The sequence below is a fragment of the Culex pipiens genome, chromosome 1, assembly GCF_016801865.2.
Source record: "Culex pipiens pallens isolate TS chromosome 1, TS_CPP_V2, whole genome shotgun sequence".
NCBI lineage: Eukaryota > Metazoa > Arthropoda > Insecta > Diptera > Culicidae > Culex > Culex pipiens.
In genome coordinates, this window is record NC_068937.1 from 1,236,101 (window position 1) to 1,255,022 (window position 18,922).

The 18,922-nt window shown below is 37.9% G+C and overlaps 2 protein-coding genes across 8 annotated transcripts in view; both read left to right on the top strand.

Annotated features, from left to right (window-relative positions):
• LOC120424285 (uncharacterized) overlaps positions 1 to 7,241 on the top strand; it is a 67,480-nt gene extending 60,239 nt beyond the window's left edge. The window contains exons 3-6 of the mRNA XM_039588356.2: positions 1,105 to 1,487; positions 1,556 to 1,689; positions 4,774 to 6,055; positions 6,401 to 7,241. Coding sequence (XP_039444290.1) covers positions 1,134 to 1,487; positions 1,556 to 1,689; positions 4,774 to 6,055; positions 6,401 to 6,976 — 2,346 coding nt within the window. The 5' untranslated portion in view covers positions 1,105 to 1,133 and the 3' untranslated portion in view covers positions 6,977 to 7,241. The remainder of the gene's footprint in view (positions 1 to 1,104; positions 1,488 to 1,555; positions 1,690 to 4,773; positions 6,056 to 6,400) is intronic.
• Positions 7,242 to 13,224: 5,983 nt separating this feature from the next.
• Positions 13,225 to 18,922, top strand: part of LOC120424289 (uncharacterized) — a 126,525-nt gene continuing 120,827 nt past the window's right edge. For 5 of the 7 annotated variants that reach the window (XM_052706590.1, XM_052706585.1, XM_052706587.1 and 2 more), the window contains exon 1: positions 13,225 to 13,460. The gene's annotated coding sequence lies outside the window, so the exon portion shown is untranslated. The remainder of the gene's footprint in view (positions 13,461 to 18,922) is intronic. The other 2 variants (XM_052706588.1, XM_052706589.1) reach the window with 1 other exon arrangement.

The following is an 18,922-nucleotide window of genomic DNA, read 5'->3' on the forward strand; positions in this document are numbered from 1 at the left end:
CTACAACACGGGTGTCAAAGTGGAATTTCAAACAAATTGTACAAATTAATTTTGCGGTAGTAACTCACCCAGCCTGCTTCGATTTGCACGCGACCTCCCCGCAAGACACGTTCACGCACTCTTCGACAGGCATTTCTTTGTTTGCGTTTGTTTGTTTACTAATTATGCACTCCGCCACAAGTACACGTTTTTATCGCAACAATTCGCAAACATCTGGGCGTTAGAGCAGATAAACGTCAAGAGCGTCAACGTACTAAGTAGGCTGTGGATTTTAATAGGGTTGTTTAACTAGAATGGTTTAGAGATCTAAGTAGAATAATCGATTTAATTAGAATACAATATCAACCAGGAAGATTCCCACATTCAACGCAATGACGCAACAAATCGCTCGACATCCGTAATCGTAACATTATCCCATCCCAACACATAAAAAAGCCAGTGTTGCCACACCTGTCATCTCCGAGGGCGCATCGTCATCATCGAAACAATGGCGGACTAATTTGGTCGCGTCGCGTTAATAGGCCTGCTTTGATGAGTCGCGATGAGCGTCACGATCTTGACGCGCGCGTGGGAAAACGCAAAGCCTACTGCGCGCTCCCTAATCTCGACGGCTGCGAAGCGACATTTGAGGTTAGGTGCCGCGAGATCATCGCACCTGCGTGTTCGCGGGGACCGGTTTTGGCGTAATTTCCTCCCTGGGGGCACCTCTCCGTCACCGCTACCTTGATTGATTACCTGGCCTACTATGCGCACCCTACATGTGTCACCCCCTTGCGTTATCCAATCGATTCTTCTTCGTCTTCTTCACGATATGTTCACGAAAAAGGGGACGTACAAATTACCGGTTGGGTCTCTTTAAGGTGCCGACGATCGGAGACCTGATCGGTAGCTAAATAAAAACATCAAAACGCTGCAGGTCATAATTTTTTTTCGGTGGGGTGAATTATTGTCACTTTTTCGAGCTAAAAAGTGACCGGGCGTTACACAATCAAGTTCGCGGCCTACTTCGTTGTCCACAACAACAAAATCAACAACCAAAAAAATCGAGATCCGATCCCGCATGAAATCGAAACTAAACTTTCTTTTTTTGTCTGTAATTTGCAGAAATTAGCCCGGCCCGGTCAGCTCCAGCGATGGCCGACTACTGCAACGTACGATCGGGCGGCAGTGCTGCCAGCACATTCAGGTCACCGACGGTGTATCACCATGCGCCGCGGCATCACACCCTGACGAGGACATCCGGCGCGGACCGGATGATGGACGGTTCGGCGATCGCCGTCAAGGATCGGCTCGTCGGAACGATGGACGGAGGCGGAGGCCAACGGGTTCGGACGGTGAGGTTATGTCGGCCGCAGGGCTTCGGCTCGCATCACTTCCAGGTGAGCGGCAATTTTGGCTTTTCAATCCGCGGAGGACTGGAGTACGGAACCGGGTTTTTCGTGTCGGCGATCGAGAAGGACAGCGAAGCGGACCGGCAGGGGCTGAGGGTTAGTAAAGAAGGTGCACTGAACCAAATTGACACGAGGAATTTATGAGGTTTTTTGTTGCTTTTTAGGTTGGCGATCAGATTGTTAGGGTCAACGGTTACCAGGTGGACGATGCGGTGCACCGAGAGTTGGCCGGGTTTGTGGCCAACCAGGAGCGGCTGGTGCTGAAGGTTCGCAGCGTCGGAATCATTCCGGTGAAAGAGTAAGTCGTGTGGGGTGTGGGCTTTCAGACTTCATACATGTTGAACCACAAATAGCTGGAAAAAAGTTTGATTCAACACTTCCTAAAACTGGCAAGTTTCGCTAGAAATGACCATTAAGTCATAAGTGTCCAAATTGTCAAAAATGACAATATTTTCAAAATTGTCAAAATTGACAAAACTGTCAAAATTATTAAAATTGTCAAAATTGTATGTCAATATGTCAATATTGTCAAAATTATCAAAATGGTCAAAATTGACAAAATTGTTAAAATTAACAACATTGTCGAAATTGTCATGATTGCCAAGATTTTCAAATTTTCCAAATCGTCAATATTGTCAAAATTGTCAACCTTGTCAAAATTGACAAAATTGACAAAACTGACACAATTGTCAAAATTGATAAAACTATCAAAATTGCCAAATTTGTCGAAATCGTCAAAATTGACAAAAAATTACAAAATTCTAAAAAATATTCAAAAGGTCAAATTTGACAAAATTGACGAAATGGGCAAAATTGTCAAAATTGTCAAAAATGTGAAAATTGACAAAATTGACAAAATCGTCAAATTTGACAAAATTGACCAAATTTTTCAAAATTGTCGAAATCGTCAAAATTGTCAAGATTGTCAAATTGTCTAAATTGTCAATATTGTCAAAATTGTCAAAATAGTCAAAATTGTCAAAATTGACAAAATTGAAAAAATGTCAAAAACGTCAAAATTGTTAAAATTTAAAAAAAATGACAAAAATTACAAAATAATCAAAATTGACAAATTTGTAAGAATTGTCAAAAATGAAAAAAATTGTTTATATTGACAAAATTTTAAAAATTGACAAAATTGTTAAAATAGACAAAATTGTCAAAATTGCCAAAATTGACGAAATTATCAAAATTGACAAAAAATTACAAAATTGTAAAAAATTGTAAAAAAGGTCATAATTTACAAAATTGACGAAATTGACAAAATTGTCAAAATTGACAAAATCGTCAAATTTGACAAAATTGACAAAATTTTCAAAATTGCCGAAATCGTCAAAATTGTCAAGATTGTCAAATCGTCAAAATTGTCAATATTGTCAAAATTGTCAAAATTGTCAAAATTGTCAAAATTGTCAAAATTGTCAAAATTTTCAAAATTGTCAAAATTGACAAAATTGAAAAGAAAATTCAAAAATGTCAAAATTGTTAAAAATGGCAAAATTGCCAAATATTACAAAATTCTCAAAATTGACAAAATTGTAAAAAATGTCAAAATTGTCAAAATTGACAAAATTGTCAGAATTGTCAAAAATGTCAAAATTGCCAAAATTATCAAAGTTGAAAAAATTAAAGAAATTATCAAAATTGACAAAATTGTAAAAAAAAAATGTAAAAAAGGTCAAAATTGACAAAATTGACGAAATTGACAAAATTTACAAAATCGTCAAAATTGTCAAGATTCTCAAATTGTCAAAATTGTCAAAATTGTCAAAATTGTCAAAATTGAAGAAAAATTCAAAAATGTCAAAATTGTTAAATTACAAAATTCTCAAAATTGACGAAATTGTAAGAAAAAAATGTTTATATCGACAAAATTTTTTTAAAAAAAATGACAAAATTGACGAAATTGTTAAAATTGACAAAATTGTCAAAATTGTAAAAATTGTCAAAATGGTCAAAATTGTCAAAAATGTCAAAAATTTAAAAAATGCCAAAATTTACCAAATCGTCAAATTTGACAAAAATGACTAAATCTTCAAAATTTTCAAAATTGTCAAAATCGTCAAAATTGTCAAGATTGTCAAATTGTCGTAATAGTCAAAATTGTCAAATTAACGAAATTGTCAATATTGTCAAAATTGAAAAAAAAATGTCAGAATTGTCAAAAATTACAAAATTGACAAAATTGTCTTTATTGACAAAATTTTAAAAAATTACAAAATTGTTAAAATTGACAAAATTGACAAAATTGTCAAAAATGTCAAAATTGACAAAATTGTCAAAATCGTCAAATTTGACAAAATTGACTAAATTTTCAAAATTTTCAAAATTGTCGAAATCGTCAAAATTGTCAAGATTGTAAAATTGTCAATATTGTCAAAATTGTCAAAATTGACAAAATTGGCAAAATTGTTAGAATTGTCAAAATTGACAAAATTGGCAAAGTTGACAAAATTGTAAAAACTGACAAAATTGTCAAATAGTCACAAATGTAAAAATTGAGGAAACTGCTAAAATTTTGAGAATTGACAATATTGTCTGAATTGTTAAATTTCAAAATTGCCAAGCTTAACAGAATTTCTAAATTGTTTAAAAATGTCGAAATTGTCAAAATTGTTAAATTTGTCGAAATTGTCAAAAATGTAAAAACTGTTAGCAGTCGAAATTGTCAAATTGCCAAAATTGTCAAAATTGACAAAACTATCAAAATTATTAAAATTTTCTTGTCAAAATTGACAAAATTGTTAAAATTGACAAAATTGTCAAAATTGTGAAAATTGACTAAATTGACAAAATGGTCAAACCTGTCAAAATTGTTGAAATTGACAAAATTTACAAGATTGTGATAATTTACAAAATTGCCAAAATTAACAAAATTGTAAAAGTTAACAAGATTGTCAAAATTACCAAAATTGACAAAATTAATAAAATTGTCAAAATTGCCAAAATTGACAAATTCGTCAAAACTGTAAAAATTTAAAAAATGTAAATATTAACAAAATTTTGAAAATTGTCAGAATATTCTAAATTGTCAATTAGTAAAAATTGCCAGCTTAAAAAAACTCAAAATTGTTAAAAATGTCAAAATTGTCAAAATAGTCTAACTTGACATAATTTACAAAATGGTCAAAATTGACGTTCTCGACAAAATTGTCAAAATAGACAAAACTTTGAAAAAAAATCAAAACTTGACAAAAATGATAAATTTGTCAATTTTTTTTTAATTTTTAAGTTTATATATTCGAAAATTTTCAAATTATAGAATTCTGAAGTTTTTAAATTTTGAAATCATAAAATTCAAAAATTTTGTAGATTCTAGAAATCCATAAATTCTAAAACATTTTATTAAATTTGACTCTGCTATTAAATGTCTTTTTTTCAGACGCTCGGGCGATCCGCTGACGTGGCACGTGGTCTCCAGTACGACCGGAAAGCACCGGGACGGCGATTCGAGGACCAGCTGCAGTAGCACGAGCAGTGCCAGCAGCAGTTCCGGCGGCACGATGGAGGAGTTGCTACCGCCGGGAAGGGACATCAAGGTGATCCTGTCGGTGGCACCGCGGACGAAGCTGGGCTGCGGGATCTGCAAGGGCCCCGAGTGGAAGCCGGGTATTTTTGTGCAGTTCACCAAGGAGGGCGGAGTGGCCAGGGAGGCCGGATTGCGACCGGGGGATCAGATTTTGTCCTGTAATGGGAGGGAGTTTGCGGACATTACGTTTGCCGAAGCGGTTAGCATTATGAAGGCTTCGCATGTGCTGGAACTGGTGGTTCGGCCTGGCGCCGGAAGTGACATGTTCCCCGGGGAAAGCAGCGGGTACAACAGCAGTGCGAGCAGCGTCAATGGGGACCAGAGTCCGTGCTGGGGCGATTCTGCCGCGAAGAGGTTGAGTATTGTTAGGGAGGAATCGATTTCCAATGGACAACGGGGAAAGGAACGGGAGAGATCGGGTGGACCAAAGAGTGGGGGAACCGTTTCCGGGCGGAGGAATAATACGACGATTATCGAGTTTTCGGAGAACGGAACCGTAGTTAACAATTCGCTGATGTCGGAAAACGGAAAGAAGACGACGGATTCTGTTGATGGAGGCCAGGCAGGTTCCAGCAAACTCGCGGACATCTGCTTCGTGTCCAAGCAGAGCGAAACCAAAACAATCATCGTGGAGGTTCACCGAAGTGCTTCGACCAATTCGGTCGCAACGAACGGTTCCGGAGGGTCAAACATCCCGCCACCTCCTCCACTCTTTGCAGACAAGATTCCTCCACCTCCGCCACCAAACGGACTCAACAAACCGGGAGGGCTCGGAACAAACCGACAGCAGCGGAGTCCATCCGCGGTCAGTCTTGCCGATTCCAGCGCCAGCAGCGGAATCGCCGACTGCGGACCATCCAGCGGAGGTCTCGGCAACGCAATCTCCGAGGAGTTGAAGCGACGAGCGCAGAAGCAGACGCCGTCGATTTCGTCGCTCAGCTCGGCGAACGCGCTGGAACCGGCGGCCGCGCTGACCGAGCTGGAGAACCGACTCAAGGAGAGGCGACTGAAGCCGACGGCTTCCGTCGGTGGGCCACCCGGAACGGACCTGGCACGACACTCGGCGCTGATGGACGAGTTCAAAGCGGTGCACAAGCGGATGTTCAAGAACGGGTTTGACAACGCCGAGCTGAAGGTGAGTTTGTTGAATTTCTCAATATTTTGCATTTCCCTTCATTGGTACGATGATCCGTAGTTCCTTTTCCAAGATGATACACAAAAAAATGCTCTCTTTCCTATCCTGCCACACTCACTTTTCACTTTTCACTGCGACTTCAAATTAAAATTGCGTTTAAGCAGCAGCAAAATTTGTCAGCAAAGTGAATTTCCGTTTCTTTCACATCAACTGTCAACAGCGCAAATTTTCTCTTCAAATCACTGCTCACATCTCTAGCAGCACCCCGAGCAGAAAACTGCTTGACAGATTGACACGTGCTTTTTGAAAGCAGAAAAATGTCATGGCTCTTCTTTTTTTTTCCAGCGCGCCCCCTCCAAAGACAAGCTGCCGATCGAGGTGCGGCCGCCGGCCACGGCACCGGCCCCCACCGGGACCACCAAGGGCACGATGGGCCGGGTGGCCGCCACGGAGATGGCCCGCGCCAGTGGCGACATTGCCGAGCTGGAATCGATCGAATCGTTCAAGCTGACCAATCCGTCGCCGAAGCCGGTCCGGCCGCCCTCCTACTACTTCTGCCCCCAGGGCACCGGTCCGGCCACGATGAAAAAGTCCCAAAAGCCGATCGCCGTCACGATTAGCGAGTATCAGCGGGAGGTGCCTCCCGGCGGCAAGAAGCCCGGAGCAGGTTCCGTGGGGAATTTGAAGCACGAGCTGGAGAAGACGCTGTCGCTGTCGAATTTGAGGCAGAGGAGCGAATCGAGGGAGGATTTGGTGGAACGGATTCAGATTAATGGGGGGCGGGGTGGGGACCACGAGCAGGTGAAACTGAGCCGGAGCTCGTCGGTGGCCAACGTTGGAGGGCGGAGCTCGTCGACGGCCGTTTCGAACGGGAATCGGATTACGATCGCAATTTCAAATTCCGGAGAGAAGAAGAAGTGAGTGTAATTGTGTAAAGTAAACAAAGAGATTTTGTTTTTTTCTTGTAAACTTAAGATAAAACATTTTTGCTATCTTAAGAGAGATTATAAACAGTTTAAAAGCTTGTCAAAGAATCTATTAACTGTAAGTAATATTTTGCAATGTATATTAAGAAAATCTAACTCAAAGTTTTCGTGGTATTTTTGTCGATTTGTAAGTTTTTTGTGTAATTTGTATGTGAAATATGCTCAAAATTATATTTAATAAAAATGTATTTATAAATAAATGCAAAAATCAATTAATTTGATATGAAAAGAAATTCCCATAAATTTCCTTGAATTGGCAACTGAACTTTCATGCAAGTTTAAAGCCATATTCCATGCAAGAATCTACTCAAGTCCCATAGCATAGATATCGAATTGGTGTCCAAATCAAGGCAGGCGCGCGCTTTCTAACTCCCACGCGTTCTCACGGCCCACCTGATGGAGCAATAATGGCCTCCCTTCCCCTAGTTCAAGGTTAACCCCGTGCCCTTAAGGCTCCTTCAGAAAGCCAAGATTAAATCTTACTCCCGCGAGAGATCTTAAAGTCTTCCACGCGTCCACCGTAATCAAGGCAACATTCAAAACCGGACGGAATCCACTCACGGCGTGACAGTTTTGTCGTTTTCGTCGTTCCACCTCCGGGATGTTTAACTGTTTTCCTTCCGCTTCTCCGACTCTACCCGTTCAGAGTCTTGAAATTTGTTTTCCATTTTGTTGCCTTTTTCAATCCCTCTCTCTCTCTCTCACGGGGTCTCAAACTTTTTCTCAAGAAAGCGTCCTCATCCCACTCGAGCCATCGCAGTAGGCCAAGCAGCAGAATGGCAGAAGTGCCGGGGGGAAGAATTCTCCCTCTTTTGGGATCCCTTCCTTTTGCTGCAGTGTGTAGACGAAGGAGCAGCAGCCCCACTTGGGTACACTTGCTTGGTACAGGAAGCGTCCTCCTCGTTGGAGGAGAAACGGGGTCCCGCAGCAGCGGGGATGAGCGGCGGAAATCTAATAATTTTTCCTTTTAACGGTTCTCTCTGGTGATTCGTTGTCGATTTGGTGGTGGGAGGGGGATTTTTCACGAAGTCACGGTCAAAGGATTTTGAGATTCAACCCACTGATTCTAAAATTAAAGCAAAAAAAAATCCAGTTTTAAAATTTATGATCAAAAATTGGCAAGTGTGACCATCTTGTGCCAAAGCTCAAAAGATCCAAAAACGAGAATTTGCCAAAAATAATAAATAGCTTAGAAGTGGGCAAGCAAGCTCACGCAGAAAAATGTTTTGTAGAATCAGCCTGTACGAGGTTTGTTTCAACAAAAATTTTGTTGAATATAATCAACGCCGATTTTGCGTTGAAACAAACCTTGTTTTCTCAATTCCACAAAAATCTTTTGTTGTTTTGAAAAAGTTGCTTTGACGTTTAGCGTTGATTCAACAAAAATCTTGATTTTCAAATCAACAAAATGTTTTGTTGATTCAAATATGCCTCATTTTTCTGCGTGCTTCTATCAAAAACATTTGCAAAACAATTTGTTTGAATACAGTCCAGACTCGATCTAGAGTCAGTTTGACATTTCTAATGCGTTTTTAAATAGTTTTTATAAGGTATGTTCAAATTTATGATTTGATTACAACGGGGGATATTGACAGATTAGTTGAGAATTTCTTCTATAAGAACCCGGACAGACGGTAATAACAATATTAAATATTTTTAACAGTATTTATTATTGAAATGGTATAAATTTTATACCATTTCAATAATAAATACTGTTAAAAGAACAGAAAGTGTTATGGGTTCTTCTTGAAAAATCAATTTTTGCATAAGAATTGAATAACAGTTTATGTTATCATAACAAAATTTGAATTATGATAACATAAACTGTTATCATTATTGATTGAAAGCAAAAACAACTTGGGAATAACATTTTTTTGTTATGGAAGAATAACTCCAACTGTTATTGGAATGATCGGATTAGTTGTTAAAATAACAAAAAATAATAAAAATATTTGTTCGAAGAATAACTAAAACCGTTATTAGTCTCTAATCACAATAACAATCGAATAACATAATCTCATCTTGTTATAAGTAACATAAAATGTTATTGGCCTAGTATTTACAAATCTCAAAAAATATTATTCAAAAGTTATTACCGTCCGCTCGGGTATGACGTTAGAAGTACATTTAATAAACATTTATGAAGGGGTGATCGAGAAATTAAAAGTGCAACATGGAGTCAAATTTTCTGTCAAGCTTCTGTGAAGTATTCCATGACAGCTGGGAATGGTTCACTCCATGTTACCGGCTCACATCTCTCTCTTTAATTTCTCGATTCTGTTGAAGGAATAAAACTAAGTCAAATTGCAAATTAGAAAATTAGCATTTGATTTTAAATTTTCAGTGATCCAGAGTTTTTTTATTGTTGTTTTCCTAAAATGTAAATGTAAAAATTAAAGGCTTCTGAATTGATCTCAGTTGAAAGGGTTAAATCTTTGAACTACTACTGTAAAATCCTGTATTAGAACTATAAAAAAATTACAGAACATTCATTGAATTAAAGTTATTAAATTTTATATATTCTTAAAAAAAATATTGTCGGAACCTACGTTTTGTTATAATTTATTACTTTCAAAATAGGCCATTGCAAATATTTTTTGATGATTTTGTCACCCCCTCCCATACCTTTCAACTTCAAACCCGACGAGAAAAATCATTTTTCGAGAACTGCTTCAAAACCATTTTTTTGACTGAAGATAGTTAATGTTGAGGTTAAAATGCATTTTCCTGTGTTGATTATCATTTTTAGCAAGATTGGACATAAAACATATTCTAAATTTTGGGGGAAATTTAATTGACAGTACCGCAAACTGTTTTTTTTTTCTTGAATAAAATCTTCAAAACCAGATTTTTTCAAACCAATAATTGAAAAACAACTGTACTGGTGTTAATGTCTTTTACAACCAATTTTTCATCGATTTGGTGTTTCCGTAGCTTTTACCTTAAATTTTTATTTTTTTTTATTTTTGAGACAGAAAAAATTAAAAATGAAGATTTGACTGTACAGTCAACACTCCATTATCCGATAACCTCGAAATAAAAAAATACTTTGGATAATTGCATAACGAAAAAACTCGTTGTCTTTAACTTCTAAAGTACTGTCAGTGGGGGTGACATTGGGTCTGGGGGGTGACATTGGGTCAAAGTGATTTTTTACGGATTTTAACATTTCTCAGGTTCTTCTCAATGAAACTGAATTCTGTTAAAAGGGTTGTGTAGGGGACATCTTAAGATGACTTTGCTGAAAAAATGTCGTTCCTAGAACAAATCCTGTTATTTTGACAGCTGTCTAAAGTTAGGGTAAGTTTTTGGCCAAAATTGACCTCTCAAAAAATCATTTTTCTAATATTTTTATGTTAGAATTGCGCGAAAACTACCCAAATGTTTGAAAATCTCTACTTCAAACATTGTAGCATGTCAATACGATTCCCTCGAACAAGAAACACTGTTGGATGACTTGTTTTTACCATATCGTTGTATTTGAGCATCATTTTAGTTTCATTTGACCCCCCCCCTTCCCCTCAAAGGGGTGAGATTGGGTCAATTTTCAAACTATTGGCATTTAAGGTAGTGTTCATCAAAATCCACCATATTTTGGGAAAATGTAAGTAAACCATCTAAGAACAAATCTACGTTGAAAGATTTTCGATGTTAATTAAATTGGTTTTGTTATTAAGAAATTACGAGAGGTGTATCGTTTTTTGACCCATAGTCACCCCCACTGAAGGTAGCAAAGAAGCAAAATGCACTCAGAATTGCGAAAAAAAAAACGCTCGGAAGTGCCCGGAAACGTGATTTCAAAAATTTACCGTACACTCAAACCCCGATGGTTTGACACCAACTGTTGTTAAACGAACGGGGTCACTTTTTAGTTTGAAACCACTTTTACACGGAGTTCACACACACCACTAAACGTTTGTTTTGACAGTGTGCGTAAGCGCCGTGTATAATGTGACAGTTCGTCACTTTTTAGTTTGACTTTGACCAACCAAACAAACTAAAAAAGTGTCAAACGATAAAGTAACCAACCACCGGTGGTTGAGTGTATTTGACAATTTTAGAAATCTCGTCTCAAAACGGTCTGGGACGCGCTTCTCAAAAACCGAGCCAACCTTTAAAGATGCACAAGACCAGCGCGAACAAAAGTTTGGAACATCCTAAGACTCCCAAATATGGCAGCACTCTCAAAAATGCCATTTCATACCAAGCACCCTAGATTTTCTACTCGTTTTTCAAGACGCAAAAAAATTTCAAATCGCACCATAGCCGCCATTTTGACTTTTTGCCACCTCCGGGTGGGTCGTACTAGGCCGAAAATTGTCTCCCGAATCCGAATTCGGGCTCAGATTGGTCGTGCAACGCAACTTGAACAAGTTTGTTGAACAAAAACTAACCTCAAAAATCGAAATATTGTGAAAAATTAGGTTTTTTTAACCACGATTCGAAAGTTGGTCAAAATATCATAACAAAAGTAGCAAAATACACTCAGAATTGAGATTTTCTACGTGCTACGTGCTCGGAAATCACACCTTAACCAAACATTATGATTGGCGAAGTTCATTTTCCTAGTTTCGAATGCGCTCATTCGAATCGAGAAATTAAAAAGAGAGATGTGAGCCGGTAGCACGGAGTGAAACTTTCCCAGCTGTCATGGAAAACTTCACAGAAGCTTGACAGAAAGTTTTACTCCATGTTGCACTTTTAATTTCTCGATTATCGAATCCGCTCTGTAATAATTATATTTGATTTCATAATAAAGTGGTCAGCGATTATTTATAATTTAATTGTTATTTAATTTTTATTTTATCCGTTGGAGTAAAGTTCCGGTGTAGTTCATTTACGAGTGGAGTTCAGTTCTGGTGGATCGCTTTCAATGTGGATTGGTTCCTGGTTCCTGCTGTTCCGGTGCAGTTGCTTTTACGATGGACTTCTGCTGCAGTGAAACTTTTCTGGCGGTTTTTCGGTTCCGGTGGATTAGAAGTCTTTTTCCAGCTGATGAGGAGGATTGTGGAGATAACAGCCTGTTTTCCAAGAGCAACAATCAAGGCGTTGTGGAACAACACTTTCCGGTTATATCGAGTTGGACCCAGGAGTTTGTGAGATCTATCCATTTTATCTATCATTATTTGATAGAAGTTTTTTTCCCTTATTTTATATAATATTCTATTGACCAAATGATATATCCATATTATCCCTTTCCCGCCTTCCCTTTCTCCTATCCTCATTTCCTCCCCCTCCCAATCCCCCTCCCCCCCTGCCTCAAAATATTATTATCTGCCAAATTTACACTAACACACCACATCACAACTGATTCGGAGCGTTTGGTACGGTATGTCCACGCATCCTTTCTCCCCTGATGATTCTGTGAAATGTGATCCGTTCACAGAATTTGTCTCTGCGGTTAATGCAACGCAGTAGGCCTGGCCGCTTTAATTTTTGCTGTACATTTTCGGGGTAACTCGGATGTACTGTAATCATCAATATTGACAAGAAAGGACTTGAGGCGTAATCTTACCACAAGTTCTTCCAGGATGCTTTCTTCGGACTGGCTGCGTTTGTGTTTGATTAGATTAGATTAGATTAGATTAGAGAAATTAAAAAAGAGAGATGTGAGCCGGTAACATGGAGTTAAACTTTCGCAGCTTTCATGGAAACCTTCACAGCAGCTTGACAGAAAGTTTAACTCCATGTTGCACTTTTAATTTCTCGATTCGCAACTGTCATGGTAAACTTCATAGAAGCTGGACAGAATGTTTAACTCCATGTTGCACTTTTAATACCTCGATAAATAAAATATTTTATTCACTCAAATCAAACAAAACGCATCACCGTGAATCAACCGTGAATTTCAAACCCTTCCTCATTCAACCGTCACAGTGAAATTTCCAATTATCCGCCGTGATTTTCACCAACCCTTCTCGGTTCCGTGAAATTTGTCACAACACAGCTGCTGCTGCTGCTGTTGTGAGTTATCTCCCTCACGTTCGCTCTCTCATTTCGACAAAAGTGCATTTCAGTGAGCAAATTCTCACCCGCTCTCTCCCTTCACCGAAAGCTTCGCTCTCTTCTCTTCCCCTTGTGTTGTGTGTTTGTGGAAAATTGCATCGGAAAATCACCACTTTTCTCTCCCGCTCTTGGTCCACCCGGTGGTCATGGTGTTCTTGGATGCTGCGTGTGAGAGAGTTTTCAGAAGTTTTCGAGCGCTCGTGCGGAGCAGACGTGGTTTCGTTGTCGTCGCGGTCGCGGTCGGTTCTGGTCCGGAAGTGTCACTTGGTCGTCGCGGGGGTCGTCCTCCGCTAGGGAAGAGGACACCACACTGCCTGCGCGCATCTGTCACACAGTGGGTGGAAGGACACACCGCCGTCAGATTTCGTCACGGATTTTGGTCAGCAAAATTTGTCGATTTCTTCTTAGTGAGAGTGAGTGAGACCGCGTCAACTCGTGGTCATTCGGAGGGGGTGGTGGTCGTGTGTGGTGAATACCGCCCTGGTCACGGCACACGGTCAACTTAACAAAAGTGGAAAGGAAAAAAATCTCGCTCGCAGCAGGCTAAGAAAAGAACCCACAAACACACACGCGTGCGATTCTTTCACTTTTTTTCACGGTTGGAATTTTAACCCAACACGATCGCCGCCGGATCAACCGCAGCATGCCGTGTGCGACCGACGACCGGGAATGTGTCAGAAAACGATTCCTCCTGAGGTCATTTTGGTTGACGGTGTCCAGGGCAACCATGATGGCACGAGAGAGTCCTTCAAACACATTCCCCCCTCAGAGTAGTGAATGGTTGTGAATCGTGTGGTGATGCACTCCCCGACTAACAAAAAAGCTAGTGCAATTATCATATGAGTGTGCGTGAGAGAGAGCGAGACAGAAGCAATGCGTTTTCATGGCCCACTCAGGGGCTGAGGGCGTTGTGTCTGCCTGCCTGCACACTTTTCGGAATGTGCGAAATCAAAGATTGGTGTCGTCGCGACCAAGTGCATCCAAGCTGGCCCTGAAAAAGTGACATTTGGCGGCGTGGCGACGTCGCGCGACAAAACAGCTCTGAGGGAGGACGCTGATCAGTTTGACGCTTTTTTCAAATGTCACTTTGCATTTTCTGTGTGGTAGTTGTTCGATAGTTTTTCGAGAGTGGTGAAGAAAAACGGGAGAGGAAGAAGATGATGATGATGCAAAAATGCAATCAATATTCTCGTAGTGTGCGGCGGAGGAAAGGAGAGGGACTTTGAGGGGTGTTTGAAGAAGTGTTATCAAAAGTTTGTAACATCACGAAAAAAAATCAAAGTTGTTCTGCCGTGACATAACCGGAATGGCGTTGAGTAACGTAGTTCATGTCAGTTTAGTTCATATTTAGAGGTACTAGAAAAACGCTAGTTTTTGTTCACCACATTCTTGTTACTTGAAGTTCACTTCCGTGCTAGGGAAGCGCTTTTTCGGTGGCCAATTTTATGCATTCTAGGTACTTGGAGTTCACGTCGGTGTTTGGGAAGTGCAATTTCCGAGGCAAAATTCATGAATTTTAGGTTCTTGAAATTCACGTCTACGTTTGGGAAGCGCACGTATGGCCTGCAGTTTTCATGAATTATGATAATATTGTTTCAATAGTTAAACTAAAGAACCGCTGTTGAAAGTTTATTAAAAAATTTCAAATCAAAAGGTGCTTAAATCGTGTCAATTTGATCAAATGCTATTTTCGAAATTTGGAAAAAAATGTTCAATACTTCGAGAGATAACGTCCATCAAAATTGACATGGTCTAAAATACTCTCAAAAATTTTCTTTGATCTCAAAAACAGTATTTTTGATCAAAATCGATCAAAAAAAAAATTTTTGATTTCAAGTTTTGATTTAACATTAAAAATTGGCTCTTAAAATTTGATATTTTGCATGAAATTTTAAAATAAAAATTAAATTTTATTTTCCCTTCTCAAAAGAGACAACAACTTTAAATAAAATTTGAACCAGCCTATTATTAAATTTAAAAATACTTGATTGAACTAAAAAAAAACAAGATATAATCAATATCTTGTATTATGAAATTAGAGTTAAAATTCATTACTTTTATAACCAATTTATAGTTACAGTTCTGATTGATTCTGTAAAATAACTTAAATATTTGAAAAGAACAATTTGGGTTTGGCTATAGTTTTTAAGCAGTAAATATTTTAAAATGTAAACCCTTTAAGTTGGATATTGCGAATAATTTTTCAACCCCTCTTCAATTTTTCCATGCCAAAAAAAAAAAAAAGATCGGTATAGCTACTTTTCATCATTGGAAAAATTAACTGTATTTCAAATAAAATTAAATCCAAAACAAGATGAGAGGTTATCCAGGTTTTTAAGCGAAGATGGCGTTCGAATGTTGAACGTCCGATATGTCAAAATTGCGCAGTAGCACCAACATTAGACAAAAAATGTGGCTGTCATGCCATGGCACTCTTTTTTCGCAATGTTGGTACCACTGCGCGATTTTGACATTTCGGGCGTTCATCATTCGAACGCCATTTTCGCTTAAAAACCTGGATAAATATATGAAACACAATAGCTCATATGACCTTTTAGAAAAATGAAACTCTCGATAAACTGATAACTCGTTACCTTAACGTAAAATGTAATGTAATTTTTTATTTTCACACGATTTCTTGAATATTTCGAATATTGTCATTGCGTTTTGCGTGCCTTCTTTAAAAATAAATAAAATTTAAATACAGTCCAGACTCGATTTTTCGAAGCCCTCGGATAAAAATCAATTGTCTAATTTTTGATTGTCGAGCTTAGGTTTGACCCATAAACTACGCTAAAATGATTTAAAATTTTTAAATCCAAGCTGGCGGCCAAATGGCAACGATGCATCAAAACTTCGGATAATCGAGGCATCGGAAAATCAAGTCTGAACTGTACCGTAAACTGCGATGACATTTACAGGATTTCAATTAATTTTCAAATATTTTTCAACTAGTAAGATTTTTGTCATTTAAAAGATGTCCATTACTAGAGTGTTTTTTGTCAAGGTCCTAAAAACAAAAGATTCAATTTTAGCTTTTTGGGTGTTTTTAGAACTGCCTTGAGTCAGGGTTGAATACTCCAAAAAGCAAAAGATAAAAATTTTGTTTATTGGACCTTTAAAAAATAAAAAAAATAAAACTCTAGATTAATGCTTTTTTTTAAGTATCCGATAGTGCTTTAAAAAAAAAGTTTCGTTCAATAACATTATTTTAAAATCCTGAGTGACTTGATAGTCTCTGTTTTGTTTTTAAGGTTTGTTTGTTTGTTTGCCATGCCATAGTCTAATACCTCCTTTACAAATTTCAGCCTAAAAGTGAAAAAATTGAATTAATCACGTCAAATTGATCAACAGTAGGGTTTCTTTAAATTTTTCATTTGATAAAAATACACTTTAATGTTTGTTGAACTAAGTTTAATAACATTTAACAAAATTTACATAAAAAATAAGGGTAGCAAATAAAAAGTTCTAAATTTGACCAAAATTCATTAGAAATGAGTTTTTCTTATAAATATAAATTTGTATTGTCACCGAAACCCGGTTTTGCAGCATGATTCAAACATTTTCCAAATTTACCTTGTTGGGCTGTTAAGCTAGTTAACTAACTTTTCAAAATATGTTGAATACCGCTTCTTGAGGTACTTTGAACACTTCTCCACTTCAGCAGTTGCCCCGATCCCTCTTCGATTTGCGTGAAACTTTGTCCTATGGGGTAACTTTTGTCCCTGATCACGAATTCGAGGTCCGTTTTTTTATATCTCGTGACGGAGGGGTGGTACGACCCCTTTCATTTTTGAGCATGCGAAAAAAGAGGTGTTTTTCAATAATTTGCAGCCTAAAACGGTGATGAGATAGAATTTTGGGTGTCAAAGAGACTTTTATGTAAAATTAGACGCCCAATTTGATGGCGTACTCAGAATTCCGGAAAAACGTATTTTTCATCGAAAAAACACTAAAAAAGTTTTAAAAATTCTCCCATTCTCTGTTACTCGACTGTAAACATTTTTGGAACATGTCATTTTAAGGGAAATTTAATGTACTTTTCGAATCTACATTGACCCAGAAGGGTCATTTTTTCATTTAGAACAAAATTTTTCATTTTAACATTTCGTGTTTTTTCTAACTTTGCAGGGTTATTTTTTAGAGTGTTACAGAGTTTTACAAAGTTGTAGAGCAGACAATTACAATAATTTTGATATATAAACAAAAGGGGTTTGCTTATAAACGCAAAGTCAAGGAACAACAACTTGATGGCTGGAATTTTTTATAAAGATTCATGGATTTTATTTTCTGTTAATTTTTTTTTATATTTTTTTCTTAAAGAATCTAAATTATTTGAGCTAATTTAAAAATATTTTATATTATTAGTAATATTCCAATTTACAGCACATGCAAAAAAAAAATTTTTTGTCGATCCTCCAACTTTTTTGAAAACATTAAATTAAAAAAAAAACGCAACCGTCGAAAGGGGCCATGCATAAACCATGTGAACACTTTTTTTTAATTTCAGACCCCCCACGTCCACGTGGTTTACGGGTAACCCACATGTGTTTAGAACATTTTGTTAGTAGTAGATTAGGCTGGTACAAATATTTTTAAAAGTTTTTGTCACCCCCCCCCTTCAAAATTGGCCCGAAAAATCAGGGGGCAAAAAAAATATTTTTACAATAAACTTCAAAATTTCAATGAAAATTCAAGTGCCACCAGCTGAAATCAAATTAAAATTCATTCTTCTGCGTTTAAAATCATTTTTAGGATATTGGAATTATTAAAAAATCTTATGATTTTTTGAAAATTTTCGATGCAAAATCTTTTTTTTCGATACAATTTTTGTTTTTGTCAGATCTTAGATTTTTTGAAAACTAATGATTGCAAAACAACTGAACTAGTGTAAAATGCATTTTAAAACACTTTTTTCATTTAAATGTGAAGACTATGGCTTGTTATTTAAATTTTTATATTTTTTTTATTTTTTGCCCCCCCCCCTCCCCCCCCCTTGACCTCGGCCAGGGCCGAGGGACAAAAACTTTTTTAAATATTTGCATCGGCCTTAGTAGATTTTCAACAGGGTGAAACCTTGGATGTAAACAAGCAGCCTATTCCTTTCTTGCTGAACGTGAACTGTCACTGTTTGCCCTTTTAAAACGTTACTACGGAGATTGTAGTAGATATAGTTTTTTTTTTTTTAAACAGGTCAAGGGAAAAACAAATTAGTCAAATTTGAGTTTTTCGATTATATTATTTTAAGATTTGTTTATTCAGAGGTGAAATTCACTGCATTCGATTACTTGCCTTGAGAATAAAACTATAACATTTAAACACATTATGCAATTGGTCGTAACGCTTGCTTAGAGCGCATCCTAGACCTTATACCTTCCCAAAAACCGTTCAACTCCAAGCGAAACTCATTTGAGGACACCGTGGAGATTTGCTCTTGTCCCCTTAAAAAAGGGGCCGGTAATGGACGACTTTCATGGTGGTGAGAATCTGGTTCAGCTGGAGTTGGGTTTGTTCCCAATTGTCAATTCCTGGACAATTCTGAAAAATCATTATACATGGCGAAATCCAGTCTACAATCCGCTAAAAAACAAAATACTGACTACTTGAGCACATTCAGCACAATCCATTCAAACCAATCTTCTCAAATGTTCCCCTCTTCCTCCCTCTCACATACCTTCACACTCACGCTGCCTGTCACGCCAAACCAATGAGAAAAGTCGCACGTCAGGGACACGCACTAAACCAAAGTGAGTGTGAGCGAGAGAACGAGAGAGAGAGCGAGTGTGAGTGCAAAAAAGCCAATCTCTCAGCCAGACAGAGCAGCTGCTAAATTCGGTGCCACGACACAACACAACATTCATAGCCTACTAGAAAG